Source organism: Gavia stellata, chromosome 1 (assembly GCF_030936135.1).
Source record: "Gavia stellata isolate bGavSte3 chromosome 1, bGavSte3.hap2, whole genome shotgun sequence".
In the NCBI taxonomy this organism is placed as follows: domain Eukaryota; kingdom Metazoa; phylum Chordata; class Aves; order Gaviiformes; family Gaviidae; genus Gavia; species Gavia stellata.
This window is the reverse complement of record NC_082594.1, coordinates 28644450-28663788: the sequence shown is the minus strand read 5'-3', so window position 1 is coordinate 28663788 and position 19339 is coordinate 28644450. Positions and strand designations below refer to the sequence as shown.

The window sequence follows — 19339 nt, the reverse complement described above, 5'->3', positions numbered from 1 at the left end:
GAGAGAAGTAAATGTCATGATCAAAACACTTGGTGTTTTTCAATACAGACTGTCTCACTCTGTCAACGTAACATTGTATCTGGTTTTTTTAAAAAAAAAAAGTTCTCTATTTATCCGTACAAAGAAACCTAATAAAATACCCAATACTTATACCTTTTTGGGGAGATATGCTTATTGCCTGAACTTCCCAGGTAGTTATAGAGTCAGGAGCAAAGTTTTCTACACTAAGAAACACAAAATAAAATGTATTAGGAAGGATGTATAAAATGTAAACACTGTCATTTGCTGAAGTTTGAGTATTGTAAAGGAAAAAAATTTTTCCTCAGTTGTGGAGACAAAGTACTTGCAAATATTCTGATAACACATAAAGCTGATATTTACATACATTTTACTGTACAAATTTAGACATGTTCACCTAGCCAGGTGATACAGTACCTATGGTTTCCAGGGTTTTTCACTTCTTCAAAACTCCACCACCAGCTCTCAGGAAAATAACTGCGCAAGTTGACAGAGGTTTCGTCAAAAAATTCTTCATGGTCATCATAGTCTGTAAAACAAGAGTGGGGTTTCTGTTCTGAAATCTTTGGCTGCTGACCTTACGCTGTCTTGCAGGGAGTCAGTTTGTCAGACAGAAAGCAGCTTGAAAAATGCTCTGAATGAAAAGACTTCATCTGGGTTTCATCTTGTGCATTGAAAAAAAAAATACTGAAAAAAAGAGAAGCAATGGCCACAGATTGTCATTGAACAAAAATATAATTCTTCTTTCCAAGTTCAATAACTATATGCTAACAAATAAGAAAACATTCCCCCTTAGTAATGCATAGCAAAGATGTTCCCACTGTCCCCTATTTGTAACAGACAGAACACGAAAGGGGAGCTCTGAGAAAAATGGTAGTAGAAATTACACTTAGAATGGGGTAATTTTCAACATGAAATACTTTTTTTTGTTAGATGAGCTCTTGCGTGATCAGAGATAGACTTTGGGGAGAAGAAAGGAAGAAAGAGACAAAATTGCCCCTGGCTGAAGTGGCCCCTTCTCATGAGGAGTGTTTTGGAGGTACTCGGGTGGTGTAATAGTAGCATCACTAATAAAATAGTCATGAATCTGAGATCACTCAGAGCCCTGAACGCAGACATCCACCTCCTTCTCTGCTCCGCTGTTTGCAGCCTGCTGGGGTGCGGGCAGAGGCCAGCAGCTCCTCCACAAAGCTGTTCTGGGACCAACGGTGGCTAAAGCGATTCCTGCCTTTTTTCACCCCAAGAATTTATCCCGTCCCACTCCCACCTTCACAGTGTATAGTTGTGACGATGCAATGGCGTGTGGGTGTTGCACTATACCGGGGCTCACTGAAATGATGTGAAAACTTCCTCCCTGGCCTGACAGCATTAAATCCCCCTTAACCCTCCCTTGCCACCATATGAAGGGTATTTTTCTGTAGACAGTTGCACGCCACTGTTCTTTACATCGTGCCAAGCCCACTCTGGTCCTCCGCTTCGCCTCCTTTCTGAGGGTTGTGGCTTTCTCACAGCAGTCCTGGAAGGCATTTCTGCATTCGGGGGAGCCAACCACCTTTGCTAGCCTTTTCACACAAGAAAACCTCATGGGATTTAATTTCATTCCATCTTCACAGCATTTCTGTAGATCAGTGTTTTGATATTTGCTGGCTGCAATATAATTAAAGGCAGAATTAGTTCTGTGGAAGTCGCACTAAGTATAAAGGTGTTCATTGTGCTCATTCCTGTCACTCTTTGCAGTTAATGTTAGTTGTTATTGCAACAGTCTACCTTCAGTTGGGGACCCTTCCTCCATCCTAAAACCAGTCCACAAACACAGGAGGAAAGCATGGGCCCTACAGCATCCTAGATATTCTATGCTAAACTTTCTCTCCAAATTCAGACTGTGAATTAAAAATGCCTCCTTCATGCACTGGAATTAGATATCTTGATAGAAATAATAGTCATGGCAGTGCTCTCGTTCTTGAATAAAGAGACTGATTTCAAAGGAAGATCCCAGCTTCAAGCCTTCATGTCTTCTGGCAAGAAAATATCAATTTGTGTAAATTTTTTTATTTTTAACTTCTACTATTATACTAGCTCTTCTCTTATTTGGAGCCTAAAGTACCAAAGCTGGAACAACTTCAAAGCAGAATGTCAAGAAAGAAAGAAAAAAACCCCTATAAAACATTTTCTGTCCATACAAATAATTTTGAAAAAAATTTAAAAGTCATGACTGATTCTTTGACATGATATCTAGTAGAAGTACTTCATATTTGGGATTATAAACTGGTGAAATAGTTTCCATTTGCAGCCAGGCCACTCTTTGGTTTTTTTTTTTGAGTTGTTTTGATAGATAATGCATCCAGTCACATGGTATAGTATACACACTTGTGCTACATTAGGTCGCTTAATGCAAGAACTGGGACTATGAATATCTTCGTATCCTTTAACATCCCATCACTTCTTGCCCCTTAGATCCCAGCCAGTTCCCTTTGCCTCCCCCTGCTAAGCCTTTCAGGTCACCCAGGTGAGTAGACGCACCAATTCCTGACATTTTCTTCTGAAAATCCAAAGATCTCTTCTGCCTTCTGCTAACCTGAAGGCATTTATAGCCTGGGGAAGCAGAAAAGAAGAGCTTGTTTATGATACTATGACAGTAACAGCCTGATCGTACAGGTCATTCATGGAAGATCCATCTTAGGACCCATCTCGTTCACGGCAGACCCACAGATTGCCAAGTTACTTTACAGCCCTAGCCAACTGCTGCCTACCCCAGCTGAGCTGGGCATTGAAGGACAAGCAGCCACGATCTGGGCTATCTGAGCTGCCAGCACCCGGTGGAAGAACAGAAGAAGGAAAATCCACAGGCAGGGCGATCTTACAATATCACAATAAAATATTTCTGATTTTTAAGCAATCAGCCTCTGCAGATCTGTAGTGATCTTGTACAAACATCTAAAGTAAAGGACAGATTGCACTTACCCTCCCGAACATTGGATTTAATCGTATCTGATAAAAAGGCCAGACCTACATCAGTAAAAACTTGAACACTGTCTGCACCACCACCTGCAGAACATCCAAGATCATACGAATTCATAGCATTAAATACCTGCCAAATAAAATAACATACATGGACTGTACACATGTGCAAAAGTTGGTTTTTTTTAATATATTAAAAATTATTGTAGCCTTTAACTTGCAGAAGTAACACAAAATGGTGGTACAAGCTACACTTGGAAACTGAGATTAAAGCTGAGGGATGTTTTAGTGGGAGAATATTTTCAGTTGTGGGTTTTTTTTTAATTTACAAACTTGTCTGCTGTAGCATGGCAATCCCCATCTTAAATGTATCATTCATCTTAAATATATCCTAAATTGTAAAAGCAAAAAATTTTCAAGTTTAGCAAAGCTGTGATTAAGCAATTAATAGCCATTAATTACATTTTGATCCTCTCATTAGTCATGGAAAATTTTGCTTGATTAGTGGATATGATACTTCCTTCTTACAGATATCTTACTTTTTTGGCTGTAAGCTTGTTTTTCTTGTTCAGAATAAAAACTGCTTTATCAATCACAGCTAAGGCAACTGTTCCCACATGGTCCGTTTCAATCAGTAAATTGACATTGTCTGTTGGTTCATATCTCTCTTGTTCTGTTCTCACTTTAATCTAAATAGAAAATATTGAAACAAAAATATCATATTTATTAATAAAAAGCAAAGACTCTTTGGTCATGGAATACTGTCAGCTGTGACTGTCAGCAGTCAGAGACTGGGGGATGGTTCTGTTTTGCGGTGTTTCTGCCCGGGATCCTGCGTTTTGGAAGATGAAGATGCAGATGTCTCCCACTGGAGGACAACGTGGGGGGTTAAAAGATGCGTCTGTGCAGGATATTTGATGCTGCCTTTCAACGACACTTAAACACCAATGGGAATTAAAAGTATGTGTAAGGGGTTTGCTGAACTAGGGCCTTCAACATAATTTTGTTATTTTCCAGTGGCAACAAAATCACCATGAAATACAGCAAACGACTAATTAACATAGAAAATTAGCTGACAAACCAGTTTGTAATAGTACTACCTCCTTTCTATCTTACACTTGACTTTTTCTACATGACTGGGTTCAGATCTGGTGCATATCTGATGTAGACACTTCTGTGGTTTAGGAGGAAATAGCCATGATGATTATGTAATTAACAGGGAATTATTAATAGAAATGCCAATCTGAACGTAACTGGGTTTTGCCATTGTACGAATGAAAAATTGGCTGTGTGTTAGAGGTGGATAATTTTTCCCAGTGGACTATCACATTCTTTTTCCAAAACAATTTTTTTTTTTTTTTTTGAAAAAATAATTTTAAATAGCTGACACTTTTCAGGATTTGTGTTTCATGCTATTGGGAAAAATTCTCATGTTATTTTTTTCGTTTTACGTTAGGGTACCAAAAAGGAGGAGGAGGAAGGTGAAAGAAAGGCTTAGAGGGACTCATATTTTGTCCACACTTCATTTTCTAATGTAAACTATTTTATTTTTTTAAAGTGCTTTTGAAGAGCTACAAAATCTCAGAAAATTACTTTTAACAAGAATGAAAAAGCTTAAAAAATTACTTTAACTTCCTCTTTTTTTTCCCCCCAATAAATTGCTTCACTGTCTTTCATGTGATGCATCTCACTACAAAAAGACAAAGTTATAAAGAAATTCTGCCCCTCAATGATTCTATTGGTGTTTCCCTGCAGATTTCTAATATATAGACACTTGCAGAGGTGCATTTATCTGTAGGAAACTATATTTTTCAGCTCTTTGAGGCACAACTTGTCTATGGAAGAAGGCTATCTCTGCCATCACTCCTGGGAGTCTTTCCCAGCTCTACCTTTTAGCAAGAATCCTGACAACTCCCTTTTTCAAGAAAAATGAAATGTCTTTCACTTTTTAACCCCAGGCCTGCACTTGCTCTGCTGATACCCCATGTTTTTGTTTTTATTTTGGAATACAATAACAGAAGCTCCTTGCTTTGAAAGTACCTTTCCTTCGCAGACATCCATAACGTCCACCCATACAGAATCAGCGACAATGTCTTGACGGCCCTCATTTGCAATGAAGTAGTAAGCTAGAAAGCGAAAGGCAGGCACCATCTTCTCAGTGATTTTAAGGTTTATTATTTTGTTTGAGGAGGGGACCCTACCCAAAAGCTCGGCTTGTCCCTTTGCCACAACCTGCAAGGCAGAAACAAACAGAAATTAAACATTGTGAATACACACTAGACTGGGCATTAGGTTGCATAATTTTATATACATATTGAGAATTTTCTGAGGCCATTTCTATTTAAAATTTATTCTCTTCTAATGGCACTTAATAGTTTTAATTCCCAACCTGCATGTCAGTAGCCCGCAGGAGACCAGCTCACAGTGCCTCTAGCACAGGAGTGTGGTGGTAAGCCTCTGCTGCACTGGTTCTGTGGCCCAGGTTTGAACACAAATCTACCGCCCTCCACTCAGTCTTACAGCTTGAAAAGGGAGTCCCAGATTTTTGCCTTCTACAGTAACAGGTCATCACCCCCAGGAGGATATCAGCTTTATTTAATCTGTAATCAGTACTTAATCTTACAGATGGTGTGGAAGGGATGGAGCAGGAGGTTTCACCCAAAAAGTATTATTCAGGATAAAGTATCACAGACTGGCCCTTAACTGATTTCAGCCCATCTTTCACTATTTGATTCCTTTCTTCCCATGTTACGTTAATTATATCCATGGGTTGTCGGAGGAGCGGAAAACTGGCACAGCGGCAGGACTGATAGAGCTCTTTCCTGAACAAAATATATGCAGCTTTCGTAAACGCACTATGGATAGGCTTCAGGAAGAAACAAAGACATGCTGCAGCCTGGTCTGAAATTCTCACTGCCTTCGTTTAGGTGACCAAAGCTTGGGAGAGAATCTCACCACTGAGCTCCAGCAGTGTCTCCCACCACCCCTCCCACACACCCTGCCTGCCCAGCACTGCGCCTTCCCAGAGCCCGGCAGCGGCAATTCCAGCCTTATGCTAAGTCATCCAATGAAAATACCCCCCCCGCAAACCTAAATTTAATTCCTAGGGATACAAATATTCCAATATATCAGAGTCCTATTAAAAATAAATGGGAACTGGTGCCTGTGGTGCTTATCATCCTGGGAAATTTAAGCTGCCAAGGGAAATTAAGACGAAGAGAGGGAGAATCAGATTAAACACATTTGACATTCAACAGATTCACTCCCGGAATGTATCCATGAACACATTTGCCTCCTTCAGCAAAATAAATACTTTGCATTCCTGGTCCCAGGCTGAGCAGGATTGTTTCCTCACTTTTCTATCTATAGAACTACTTTTCAGACCCAGTTTCAGGATGCTATTTAGACCCACAACAGCCAATGCCTTCAGTGATCCTTCATGACGTTATCTGTTGGAGATAACACTGACCTACCTGTCAACTAACATCGGGTCCAGGTAATATGGAGCCATGGTAATACAAGAATCATGTGTTATTCATGAAATAAACAATAGTTAACTATAAAAGGCATTTTCTGAGATATTCAAGGTCCCCTAGAATACGACTAGGTTTTCTAGTTACAGGGACAGAATCTCATATATATGTATGATCTGCTCACAACAAGGTGGGCAGTTCTGTAATAGCTGAAAAAATGCATTTATGGGAATTGTACCAATAAAAATAATATTTAATATTGGCTTATTACAAGGAAAAAGTACAGATTGGAAGGAGTGGGAAAGAATGAGATCTGGATTAAGAGAAAACAAATTGTCATAGCTATCATAGAAGTTATCTGTCTAGGATTTCAGCTTTCAAGCTGTGAGTTTAGTATCTTTCAAAAATATCTGCATAATTATGCAGACAAACATTACCCCATGTGGACCTAGTTGCTCTAGACTGTATTAGAAACTACAGATTAAAATTTTTACTTATGTGTCCTTCAAAAGAAAAATTTACAAAGATTTGTATATTACATGCCCCCAAATATATGTAAATATATCAAAATAACAGAATCCTAGATATAGTTTCTGAAAGGGACCTATGGAGATCTCTAGTCCTACTGCCTGCTCTAAGATAAGCCATCACCAGCATAAGATTAGGTCAGATGTGGTTTTCTCTGGCTGAGTGCTGCATGCTTCTGAGGATGACAATTTCCTAAATCCTCTGAGGAACCTCTTCCAGTATTGCATTCATCACTAATGAAAAGATTTTTCCAAAATGAACCTTCCAGGACATAATTTGTAGCCTTTGTCCCTTGTAGTACTGCACGGCACCAACAGGGAAAGTTTGTCTGCATTATATCTGTAATTCCTCTTCAAGTAATTTTAGGTTGCTGTTAACTCACTCTTAGCCTCTTCACCAAGGTGAACAAGCCCAGGTCCCTCAGCCTGCCTTGATAGGTCAGGTGTGCTACGACACTGATCATCTCGGTTGCCCCTTGTTGAACCCCCTCTGGTTTCCCATCTATTAGTAACTAGATAGGTGTTCTGGCTCGTATAATTCCTGAAAGAAATTACTGATATGCTACTACTCTGTTTACCATATAATAGAAATAGTCAATCTTTCCACTGCCAGACTGATGAATATTATTCAAGGTGATGCGTAAGGTATCTCCAGGTGCCACAACAGTATGCGGGATGCTGATGCTGAGGTAGTTCGGGGAAGCGGACTGGTATCTTTCAGCTCTAATACTGGTTTCAGGTGATTCTAATTTTTCTTTTCCCTCTTCAGCCTTTACCTGTCAGGGAAGAAAAGGACAGAGTGACTAAAGTGTCCCTCAGGAGACAGTATAGAGTGCCACCCTTAATTCATATCATGTCAGCTTATTCAGAAAATGCTGGGAGATGAGATGAATCACTGCTGAGACCTCATTAGCAGAACCTGGCATCAAAAACCAGGATTTTAATTACTTTATTCTCTCACCCTATTTTGTCCCTTGCTGTATTTGCACTTGGTATTTTTCAGCCTTGGCTCTTTCTTAATGAGAATCAATGGCTCAAAATCACAAAGTGATTTTGTACTTAGACAGCTTTTTTCCCTTTTTATATTGTGCACATAATTGAACCCCCTGAGTGTCCAGACGCAGCCTACTGTCTGCATTGCTCAGGTTCTTTTCCTTCACCTTGTTTTCATCATTTTCTGTCACTTCTCATGGTGATACTCCTTATGGTCCCATTTCCATCCTTCATGCCAGGAAAATGTACATTTGAACCACAAAAAAAGCACCACTACCACCAATGCATGTACTCCCACAGCTCCGATGTACAAAAGCGTCCCTCAGTTCAGTGAGGCACCCCTCAGGCCCCTGGTCTCTCTAACATATCTTACACAACCTGGACAAAGCTGTACAGATGGTGTAAAATATCATGTTCCACCCTCTGTGCTCATTTAATGAAAACTGATCATCTTCACAGTCATTTGTAATTGTCTTATGAGCTCTTCTCAGTGGTGTATATTTAAACATGGATGTTTGGGTTTTCTTTACCATTATTTGAAGCATCTGAGCATCTCCAGGGATGTCGAATGTAAAGGGGATTAGACCCTCTTTATTAGAAAGTGCGGTCTTCTTCATTGGGGTTTTTCCAGGCAAGGTAACAGTAGCAGTGACAGGTAGAGAGGCAGCAGGAGAGCCATCAATCAAAGTGGCAGATGCCTATTGGAAAAAAATGTTTTTCTGTTACTTCAAGGGAATGCCTAGGTTTAAAAATGCCCACAAAAAAGAAGCAATTATTTTTATAAACTGAGAAGAAATACAAACCTGTACACATCAGTGTTTGAAAATTTGAGGTTTGAGAGAAGAAGGTAGCAATTGACTCAGTCTGGACTCCGACTAAGGTAAAAATCCGTGAACACAGATTAACAGCTGCCCCAGATTTTCACTTAGCATCTATTAGATCTCAGCTGATCCCAGAGATATTTGCCTTTAACTACTATAAGGTAAATTTCCAACTTTAACTCTTTGTAGAAAAAACTTGTAAGGTGTGAAGTTTAAAAACTTAAACCTAAATGCATTTTTTTAAAAAAAGACAATACCTTGGTTTAGTTTTTAGAATTTTAATTTGACACAGGATTAATTTGACACAACATTATTATTTTAATCTTTTGATATGGAAGTGAGGAAGAGACTTCTCTGTTTTTTATAAAACCTTGTAGTGCAACAGTGGACAGATAACTTCCAGAACAGAAAAGCAGCATTTTCTGGTTTCAGTTTCCCTGCTTACGCTTTGTGTGTACAGAAACGAGACAAACCAGACACACAAACAGTAGCTCCATGTTGGACCTGTTCCTGAAGGTCTCTGTCCTACAGAGCTCCCACTGGATCAGACAAGGATTTTATAAACAGGGCAGATATAAATCCTTTGCTACGGAGGCAAACGGACACAGTCCATTCAATACTACATACCACAACAGAGAATGGGGCTCCAGGCACAAAATACTTTTTGGTGTTAGACAGATCAACAGCATAAGGAGATTTCACAAACTTCACATTGCTGAGTTCCTCTTCCCTCATCTCACCACCTGTTAATATCAAACAGTCTATGTTGCTATGGGAGCAATAACTACATACTTGCATATTACCACAGCATCCATCATTTCTGTTTTCAAGATTACTTGCATTTTTAGCAGCGTATATAAAGAAAACTGAAATATGATCCCTCCCCAAAGAGCTTCAGTCCTGAAAAGAGGAAGAGATGGGTGCAGGCGGATGGGGAACACAACCAAAGGCAGGCCAGTGCAAGGGCAGTGCGGCGTGTGCGGTGCTCCAGCGAGCTGACACTGGCAGGTGTATGCTCTTGACAGCTGAGATCAGAACAAGGAGACCTGCAAAGTGATTTGTTATTCACAACACAAAAATTCCCCTCTAACACATCGATCGGAACAAGGTAACTGCAAACATAGAGGCACTGCGGCCATGCACCTCCCTTTCCGAGCTGTCGGGGCTTTGCTGCTGGGGGAGGGCTACATCGAAGTCCAACATAAAAGTCACTCAGAATCAGTAGGGGGATGTGGACCTTAGATGTCTAATTTTCTGAAAGAGCTTTTTTTTTTTTTACTTTTTTGACTACTGATGAGAGTTAATATTGCCTAATATAATCTTCTGCAACTTTGCACCTACAAGACAGCTTGAGCATCTGCTTCCCATCTAAGATTCTTCTAGTTAAACCACTCATTCTTCTAGTTAACTTCTAGTTAAACCACTACCCATAACTACTTCTAAAAAACCCAGTTACATGGATTGCTTTAAACTAAGTGCATTTAAAGACATACTTTCAATGTTCTTATTTTCCACTCCAAGGTTGAGAGGTGTCCGTAAAGCCCACCAGCCTTGCCCTGTCGTGCATATAATTAATACCAAACCCAAGGGTGGAGGCAGCCTGCCTGCAGCAGAAAGAGGAAGCATGCACAGCGTGGTAGAGAGCCACACCATGAGATCTTATGTCCATCATGCTGGTGTGGCAACAGGAGGTCTTTCAGCCCCTTTTGCTCTTGCAATAAATACTGCGGCAATAGTGCATGCAAGTACCTATAGGAGATTATACTAAAGAACTGCACAGCTGAATGCATTTGACTTAATTTGGGGATTCTAAGGAATCCTACTTCATATTTAGGATTTTTAGGAATTTTTAGGATTCTAGTAATTCTAAGTAACCAGACTCCTTCTATAGCTAATGGGATCAGACATCTCTGGAGTGCAATTTAACCCATCCTTTCTCTATACTGTTTATACAAAGTGCCTGAGCTCCAACTAGATACATTACTTTCAGATATCTAAAATAAAAGAGATCAATCGCCCTACAAACAAGAAACATCTTGCCCATTTTGGAAAAGTCAGCTTCGTCGCAGATTCAACTTCAGAGGTCAGCACTGAAGTTGCACCTCTCACCTTAGCCTCACATGACTAACAATAGCACTTGCTACAACTCAGATAACCCATTGACCACTGCATCTAATTCAACACAGTGCTCACTTGTGGGTAGCTCTAAGATAACGGGGGGCCTACTCAACACACTTAAGCACTGCTGTGAGCAAATATCTGCACAAATCCCTTGTAATGAACTGTGGAAATAATTATCTGTCCTCTAGGAAAACAAAGGCAAACAGCCACTGAAAAACTTCTGGATAGGCGTGCTCCAGGCTCATGTCCCAGATGAACAGCAAGACCAAGCTATTTGGACTACATTGTACTTGTGCATATGCCAAGTATCACAGCCTGATAAAACCGTGGGAAGGCATAAGAGGACAAGCAGGACTCACAAGGGCTAGATCCTCCTCTGCATCGCACTGTAGCTGTAATACCTATGCCTTTAGACTGACAGCTTAGCTAGCTGAGGTACAAAGCAAGCTAAGATACCAAGCTCAACTAATAACTTTGTATGTATGGAAGGAATAAACGTGGCTGAGGCAAGTGCTCAAACAAGATCTCAAGGGGAGCAATTTATTTACATTCATACAGGTGTCTGGTGCCACTTCATACAGACTAGGTTATCTTACATATCCTCACAGGGCTCACAGGACCCTATAGGAGAGTACTTATAGGAGACCTGAGCACTTCAGGAGCAGCAGTGGAAGACCATACAGGACTACATAGGGCATTTAAAGTGGTACTGGACATTTGTGTTCAGATAAGTGAATCCCACACGAGATTAAGTTTGTGCAGAGAAGGGGGTCAGATGAAGGAGACTGTCATGCACTATAGCATGAGCACGCTTTGCAGTGAAGATTGGTTCAGCAGGACAAGATTTCCCACATGAAGGATTGCACTAGAGAAAGATCGATGTAAATATTACAGACTGTATCAGCTAAGTGTACTCACTCGCAGTTTCTACAGTGGTAACAGCAACATATAAATGAAACCCTTCCAGAGTGGAAATACTCTTTCTTAATTTCTCTTCCAAAAGTGGTGTATTTAAAGTAACTCTTCCTTTTCCATTTTGAATCTAAAACAAAAGTGAAAAAAAGTGACAACCCTTTACTGGTTTGTTGCCAATAGATTTAAAAAAATTGTTGCTTATAGCATGACTACGGTATTACAGGGATCTATATTCTGGTAATTTCTGACAATATTCAGCTCACCTGGGATAAATCAGAATAGTTCCACTGAACTCCAGTACTTACTGAAAGCTGTTGTTCCAGGCCTGGAAGAAAGACTTTTTTCTCGTTTTCATCAATTATGCCAAATCGCACATATGCAGCACCTTGAATCCCTTTCCCATAGGAGTGTCTTTGGAAGGAAGAAAAGTGAGGAGATGAATCATTACATTGATAAAAAGCAAGCATAAATCAGACTAATCATTTTATGCTGAAATAAAATTGGGATATCTATAGGCATCCCATCTGTAACTAATAGCTTGAAAACAAAAATTAGTCCCACTCACTGATAATTCAATCATGAAGACTTTTACTGGTCTGTGCACAAAGTGGTGGTTTCAAGTGCAGAGAAATATATGGAGTAAATTGTGTTGGCAGAATCACATGTGGAGACATAATCTGACAAAATTTACACCAGTGTATTTTAAACTTTTTTTTTGCACAGTGAGGTTTCACACAACTCATCCCCTTCACAGGGAGCAAGGGAGGTATGCACCTATTAAGCTTGGATGAACAGCTAATTCCTTTGTATGAGACACCACATGAACACAGCATTTAAAATAGGGGTCCAGAGAATTGTCTTAGGGACAAATATGAAGTATCTGGTACCTCTGAAGACCTCCAGAGACAGATCCTACCTGTTGAAATTTTAATACCTGCATTAGGCAGAGCAGACACCCTCTGCCCCACATCTCTCCTATGGATTTAGGCAGTATAACATAGTGAAAGTATAACACAGTGTAAGTGAAATATTTGCCAGATAGGTATCTGCCAAGAACACCTCTGAACTCTCCATATATGTTATGGACAGAGGGGATAGGGCATGTTGTGGCACCTGGCAGGCTCCTTACTCAAGAAAACTCTGGCAGATGGCATCCTCCTGCAACACAGCACGTAATGTGCTACATGAGACCTGTCACGGCCATGGTGCTGTCTTTTGCTCATGGAAATCCTCCTTCATTTCAGTTCTGTAATGGCTTATTTTTGTTTAAATAAAGCCTCTTTCAAACTGATCTGATCAGCAGCACTGATCTATACCAATGAAACTAACTGAGAGGCAGTTCTTGTGAAAACTGCTTAAAATGCCAGAACTAATAACTGTGGGGAACAACAGTCAATATACCAAATAACTGTTCATTACACGCATGGCCAGTTCAGAGAAATAAGTTCAGTTATCAGGAATTCCATGTGTTGATTTTGATGAAAGTCAGGCAGGCCTGTGTAGCACCACTAGGACCTTTTCCAACAGACAAAAGAATAGTATTCAGTTATTCAACCCCATTTTTTCCTCTTAAATAATTATGATGTTAATGAGTAGTGAAGTATATATGAAGGAGTTGCACAGTCCATAAACCAAAATTGAGTGCTGCAATAACATACAGAGAAAACTTTACAAAGGATTAAAATATTAAAGCCAGTTATCTGATATCACTTCATATCACAATATCAAGTAATCATGATTAAAGCTAGTAATTATTTAACAGAACCAAATAAAGAAGTGAAGGTGATCAAGAGGAGATTAGAAGAGTTGAGTTTGTTCAGCCAAGCAAAGGAGGTGGATACAGCGTTCTGTCTGCTCTCTCAAGGTGTGCTGGGGAAAGGAAGGATCAGGACGGTCAGGGCAAAGAGCTCAAGGACGGTGGACAGAAGAGCAACAGGACATGAGCTGGCCAGGGATGAATTTAGACCAGAAATAAAATCCGCTAGAACTGGTGGGGTGGCGGATCAGTCTTCCACTTGGATACAGTGCCAGGGTCTGTGCAGTGAGTCTAGTGATTGCACCCTGTTTGGACATGGTTAATTAAATTAAATTAAACAGGCACAGTGCTGTCTCGGAGGCTGCGGCTGGCTGGCACAGCACAGCTCGTACCTGATCTACTAAACCCCCTGTCTTCCACAGGAGGGTGGCCACATGCAGACCTGGGGTGGACCTTGGTCCATGCTTCCTCCTGAAAAGTTTCCAGGAATTGTTTGGGGAGTGCTGTATGGCTGAGGCTGAGCTTGTGCTATGCACCAGCTGAGCTGTCGGCAGCCAGGCTCTGGGGCTCAGGAACCTTTCCTGGAACTGTTTGATTTACAGCCCAGGAGGCTTAAATATCTTTTCTGGTATCCTGCTCAAATGCAGACAAAGCTCCTACTGTATGAGAAAAATTCCTCATATAAGGAAAGCATCTAAGAAATAATATCTCAAAAGATATTAAAAAAATGTTTGAGTATAATAATCATCTGTTTGCTGCTCTCAGTTTGGAGGGCTTTCCAGAGTCAAACACAAGATGAAACACAAATGGTCATGGTAGTGATGATACTTTAGTCACATGCACCCACACAGTTCAATGCTAATATTTAATGCCTATTTAACTAAAGGCTACTGTAAGCCAAATTACTTACAATGTTAGTTACTGTCAGTGCTTAAAAAAAGTCATAAACTTTGGTTGTATAGACCAGGCTTTTTTATTCTTATCTGCGTATTATATTAGCAATTTCTGTACCTAGATCTTTCCTCCCTTCTGAATCGACTGTCTCCTCTCTGCCATCCCCATCAGCTACTGAGACATACACAAACTATCCAATGGTGACTTATCAATAAGATATTCTTAAACTATTCAATTATGTGTATGTTTGTAAAAGGCAACACTCAAAGAGGCTTTGCCTAGGAAACTTAATGAAATACCTTGATAAAATTATATCAGTTATTCTGTAGAATTAGTAAGTTATTAGAATGTCACTGTTAAAACATCTCCCAACAATGTCATATGTTTATCTTTTTATACTATCAAAAAATAATTGCAAAGCATTAATAGTCAAAAATACTAAAAGTGAATGGATACAGTAAGCTTTACAGGCTTGAAAAATAAATACTGATTATTTAATAAAATATACACAGTTCACTTTCCACTATCTTGGGTATCATGACTGTACAGAAAATTTCCCCACTGTTTATCACCAAATATATTTAACAATACTAGCTACAATAACTCTGTGTGATCCTATTTGTGGTTTTGTGTTAAAGAATCTTAAGGAACAAGGTGAATCAACCTCAAAAGCCATAAGGTTCTGACTTTTTTTTTTAAGGAGCTGTTCTTAGTGAAGGTCTGACATTATTTGCTGATACTGTGTGTTCAACTCTCTACCTGAATTACATTAAATAGCAACCTCTGAGGCTTTAGAATGTTTCTAAATGTTTAAACCAAAAAGTATAAAGAAAAGCAGATTATCGTTTTGCCTGGAACCTTACCTAGCAACACAGAGGAGAATCTTAGTCACCTTTTTACTAGCAAGCTAAAATATTCAGAAAATCTTGTTCCATTTTGATCAACACCACTTGGACCCAGGTTGCATTTTACACTGATGTCTCAAGTTAGTGGAAACAGAGAGTATGTAAGATTAAAGTCAGATTCAAGTAAAGCCAGAAGCTTGTTAACTGTTAATGACAAGAAAAAGGAAGAAGCTGCAAAGTTCATTATCTATCTACTTATCTGCCTCCTAAAACAACCTTGCTGTGGGCACACCTACTTTGCTTCAATATCAAACACAAAGTTTTCATTCCAGATATGGTAGTATGGCTGAAGTGGGATGAGTTTGACTTCAAAAGATGGAAGTTCTGCATGAAAAAAAGGAAGACAAAAGGTCATGACGTGAGATTCAAACATACCTTAAACTCCTGTCCTGTGGCAACACCCACTGAGATGCAGCTGCACTGAGAAGATATTTTAGTTCGAATCAGCAGTGCATTTCTGAAGCAAATCTCCTGATCATCTTCCCTTATTCTGCTTGGCTTCACATAGTGGAGCAGTCTTCGAGCATACAAAATCGATATGTTTACAATGAAAATACGCCAGAAGATAAGGTCTAACTGCCAATGGGCATTAAGTGCCCTGGACTAGAAGCAGTCTGAAGTAAACCCACCCTGAAATGGATTGAGTGTGGACATGAGGTCCTCAGCATCAGCTGTGTTACTCTGTAATTTGCTCCTATAAAGCCAAATTATTTACTACTGTAGATATAGCCAGAGTAATTTGCTCCTGGATGTACGTGTTTGCAGAGGATGCAGTAGTCTCCACTATTCTGTTACATTTACTAGCTAAGGCAAAACCACTTTTGTTAAACTGAGATTTTCTTATAATCCTGCGGTTTTCTTTTGCCTTTAAGGAAAAAAAACCAAACCCTACAATGAATTTTACAAGAAAGCATCATTTCTGTGCAAATAAATCAAGCCATTTCTTACCCCAAATTGTATATCTACATTTTTACTTTTTCTAGTCCCTTACTTTTCTTTAAAAAAGCTTCTCTGAGTATAGGAACAACTCCAACTTCCAAACTGAATTCTACTGAGAGAAAACAGGTAGCTTTTTTTTTCTTATTCTAGTCTTCACTGAAAACTTTAGCCAAAATTGCAATGATTTTAAAATGGAGCTCATCTCCATTTTTTTCTGCAGTAGGAGAGCCCTTCCAAAACCAGATGTTTTGTGAAAAATGTTAAAGTTACTATGCCTGTATGAAAATAAAGTTTTTTTTCAAATATAAGTGGAAGGCACACAAAACAAGAGTTGTCCTTCTGTGCATCAGAGATGGCAATGAGGCACTGAAACACTGTGAATCTTGTCCTCAGTACCTAACTACAGCCAGGTTTAATCACTGCAGTCTATCTTTTAACACGTAGTGCTGACTTTGTACATTTATAATGCAAATTAAATATTCTCTTACCATAATTTTTAACTTCAAATTCAGCAGAAACATTAGACATTTCATATTGATGAAACCAGGCTTTGATTTTCCAAGTTCCAGGCCTAAAGTTCAGATTCAGCAGAAAATAGTTAATTAGAATTCCTCAGATATTTTATGATGCTAATATATTTAAATTATCACTAAATGCTAATATTTTCCTTGCTTTGATCTCATCCCAAACTAATTTATTAATGGACTTCTCTTTGCTGGGAGGAGCCAGCAACATATTTCCAAACCTCCTAGGAAACACTCAAAAAGACTTTATGAGGAGCTGCAAGATAACATATTTGCAAACCACATGTAACATGCACTGCCTTTGAAAAGCCCTCAGAAATAGAGAACTCATCATGTATTTCCTATAGCTTATCTTCACTGTGATGCCAAAATCAATCTAGCATGCAAGAACACACTGAATATTAAGTAAAAGCTTGACTGTTTGAAATCAGAGGTAATTGATGACACTTGGCAAACTGAGCCCTTACAGAAGTGCTCTCCTGAATGTAGCCACATAGTTGAGCAGATATTTAAGCAGTTTGCTAAATTGTTCCTTACCAGGATAAATGTTGCTAATTGCCACATATTAACATTAAATTCTGGACTCATCTCTCCAAGATGAGGTGCTTAAAGGTAGAAAGATATTAACCATAGGCTCAATCTCTGCTCCATGGTGAGAGAAAGACAATTTTGAAAGGTAATTCAAGCAATTCAGCAGTTAAAAATCTTAGGTACTTCAACAGGTAAGGGGGATGAATCAGGATGGTTTGATCCTGCTAATAGGAGGTGGGGTTAGTCCTTCTCACTTTAGACATTATACTGTGAGGTCTTTCACCTGCGTAGGTGCCCTTGGGCTCCTCTAGAACCAATGGAGAGAAACAGACAGTGATGAGTTATGGTACATCTCATCCTGACACAGGCATCTAAAACAGGTCAGATGAATCACAGCCTAAATATGTGACTTTCTCTCCAGTGTCCGAGAAGGGAGTGTGGGGTCACCAGCTCAGGTGCACGGCAGAAGGCTCTGGGGCTGGCTCCAGAGCAACCATGCTCGGTTCCCTGCTGTCGTGCACTGACAGTGCGCCGCGGTGATTCCCATGTGTGATCAGAGCAAAACTGTCTGCTTTAGCACACCTCCTGTTCTAGAGAAATCGTAAAGCAGACAATAGACAATAAGTGAAAAAGAGAAGAGAGGAAAACAGGGGAGCAGAGCAGAAAGAAGGGAAGGGAAGGACAAGACTCTTGTGTTTAGCTTGAAGATAGGTCTGCTACAAGAGACATTTTGACATGTGAACTGTTTTAACGCACAAGGCACAGCAGTAACCTACTCTGCAATGTCAGGTATTTCCAAGTTTTCACTGAACACTGTTTTTATTTTCAGGTCTGACTTTTTAACCACCATTCCTTTTGAATTCTGTTGAGAGAGAGAAAACAAACATAAAATTATGCACCAGCTGTCAAACATTTACATCCAAAAGCTCAACTTCATATACTAGTCCTAAGAAAGAAAATACTCTGCTTACTTTCTTACTTTAATACTCACATATTACGTTTCCCTCCATGCTCCTGATATTGGCCAAAAATGACTAGACATATCTCACAATGTGTAAATACTGATTTCTGGAGAGAAGCCATAGCTATAGTTTTACTCTTGGATCTTTTATGGAAGTTTTTCATAGTTCCTTTGCTGAAGAAGCATTCATTAACAGGTTTTTTTGTATACTTACTAGCACAGCAACTGTAACTGTGTCATCTGTTGGCCTCATAGCATTGTCCAGAATGAAGATCCTGTATTTTACTGTTTAACAGAAGGATAAATGTGTTTACATATTTATTTCTGGCCTTTCTAGATATTAATTATTACAAGTGCTAAACTGAGTTACTGAATTTAGGATAAAATACTTTCTTTTAATGAAAAGAACTCTGAGACATTTCAAAAAAGAATTGAATTCTTCCATAGGCTTTGCATGTTACATGACCAAACAGATACCTGTTTGAAGGAAATTCCAAAAAATACTCAGGGAGCTTCACTCACTTTTGTATTCCTTCTGCAGTCAAGGCCTGCAACCAAACTCAAGAATTTTTTTGACTTCCCTCTCTTGTTACTTAATTAAATTGTTAAGTAACAAAACAGTTGTGGTCTTAAAGTGCAAAGGATACTTATTGCTGGTGTTACAAGCAGAAGCAATAGGAGTTTTTTTGCAGGTTTCTCACAATTTTGTTTTCCAAAGAAAAGTCATGATTAAGCTTTTTGAACAAAAAGGAGCAGATTTTGTCTGCCTCCCATTAGAAGAGAAAATGACTTTTTGAATCCTGTGGGATTTCCACGTGGGTTGCTGCAATGTGCAGTGCAGACCCTGCAGAAGCCCTGGCTGCAGAAGGCGAGTTTAAAATCTGGACTGGCTGCTAAGCACAGAGATAGATGGGATTAAACAAGAAGAATTTACATTAGGAAGGATCAAGTCGTTATTACTTTTTCTAATAATGCCCTTGTAACATCTATATTCAACATCTGA

General features: G+C 39.4%; 1 protein-coding gene across 1 annotated transcript in view; it reads right to left on the bottom strand.

Moving 5' to 3' along the window:
- Nucleotides 1–19339, bottom strand: part of LOC104260640 (complement C4) — a 48323-nt gene that overhangs the window by 24724 nt on the left and 4260 nt on the right. Inside the window, exons 4-19 of the mRNA XM_009816421.2 lie at nucleotides 18551–18621; nucleotides 18152–18237; nucleotides 16809–16891; nucleotides 15618–15705; nucleotides 12132–12237; nucleotides 11830–11953; nucleotides 9418–9533; nucleotides 8500–8667; nucleotides 7555–7752; nucleotides 5017–5208; nucleotides 3516–3665; nucleotides 2980–3106; nucleotides 2539–2610; nucleotides 1465–1665; nucleotides 436–547; nucleotides 154–224 (exon numbers count right to left, since the gene is read on the bottom strand). Coding sequence (XP_009814723.2) covers nucleotides 154–224; nucleotides 436–547; nucleotides 1465–1665; nucleotides 2539–2610; nucleotides 2980–3106; nucleotides 3516–3665; nucleotides 5017–5208; nucleotides 7555–7752; nucleotides 8500–8667; nucleotides 9418–9533; nucleotides 11830–11953; nucleotides 12132–12237; nucleotides 15618–15705; nucleotides 16809–16891; nucleotides 18152–18237; nucleotides 18551–18621 — 1965 coding nt within the window. The remainder of the gene's footprint in view (nucleotides 1–153; nucleotides 225–435; nucleotides 548–1464; nucleotides 1666–2538; nucleotides 2611–2979; nucleotides 3107–3515; nucleotides 3666–5016; nucleotides 5209–7554; nucleotides 7753–8499; nucleotides 8668–9417; nucleotides 9534–11829; nucleotides 11954–12131; nucleotides 12238–15617; nucleotides 15706–16808; nucleotides 16892–18151; nucleotides 18238–18550; nucleotides 18622–19339) is intronic.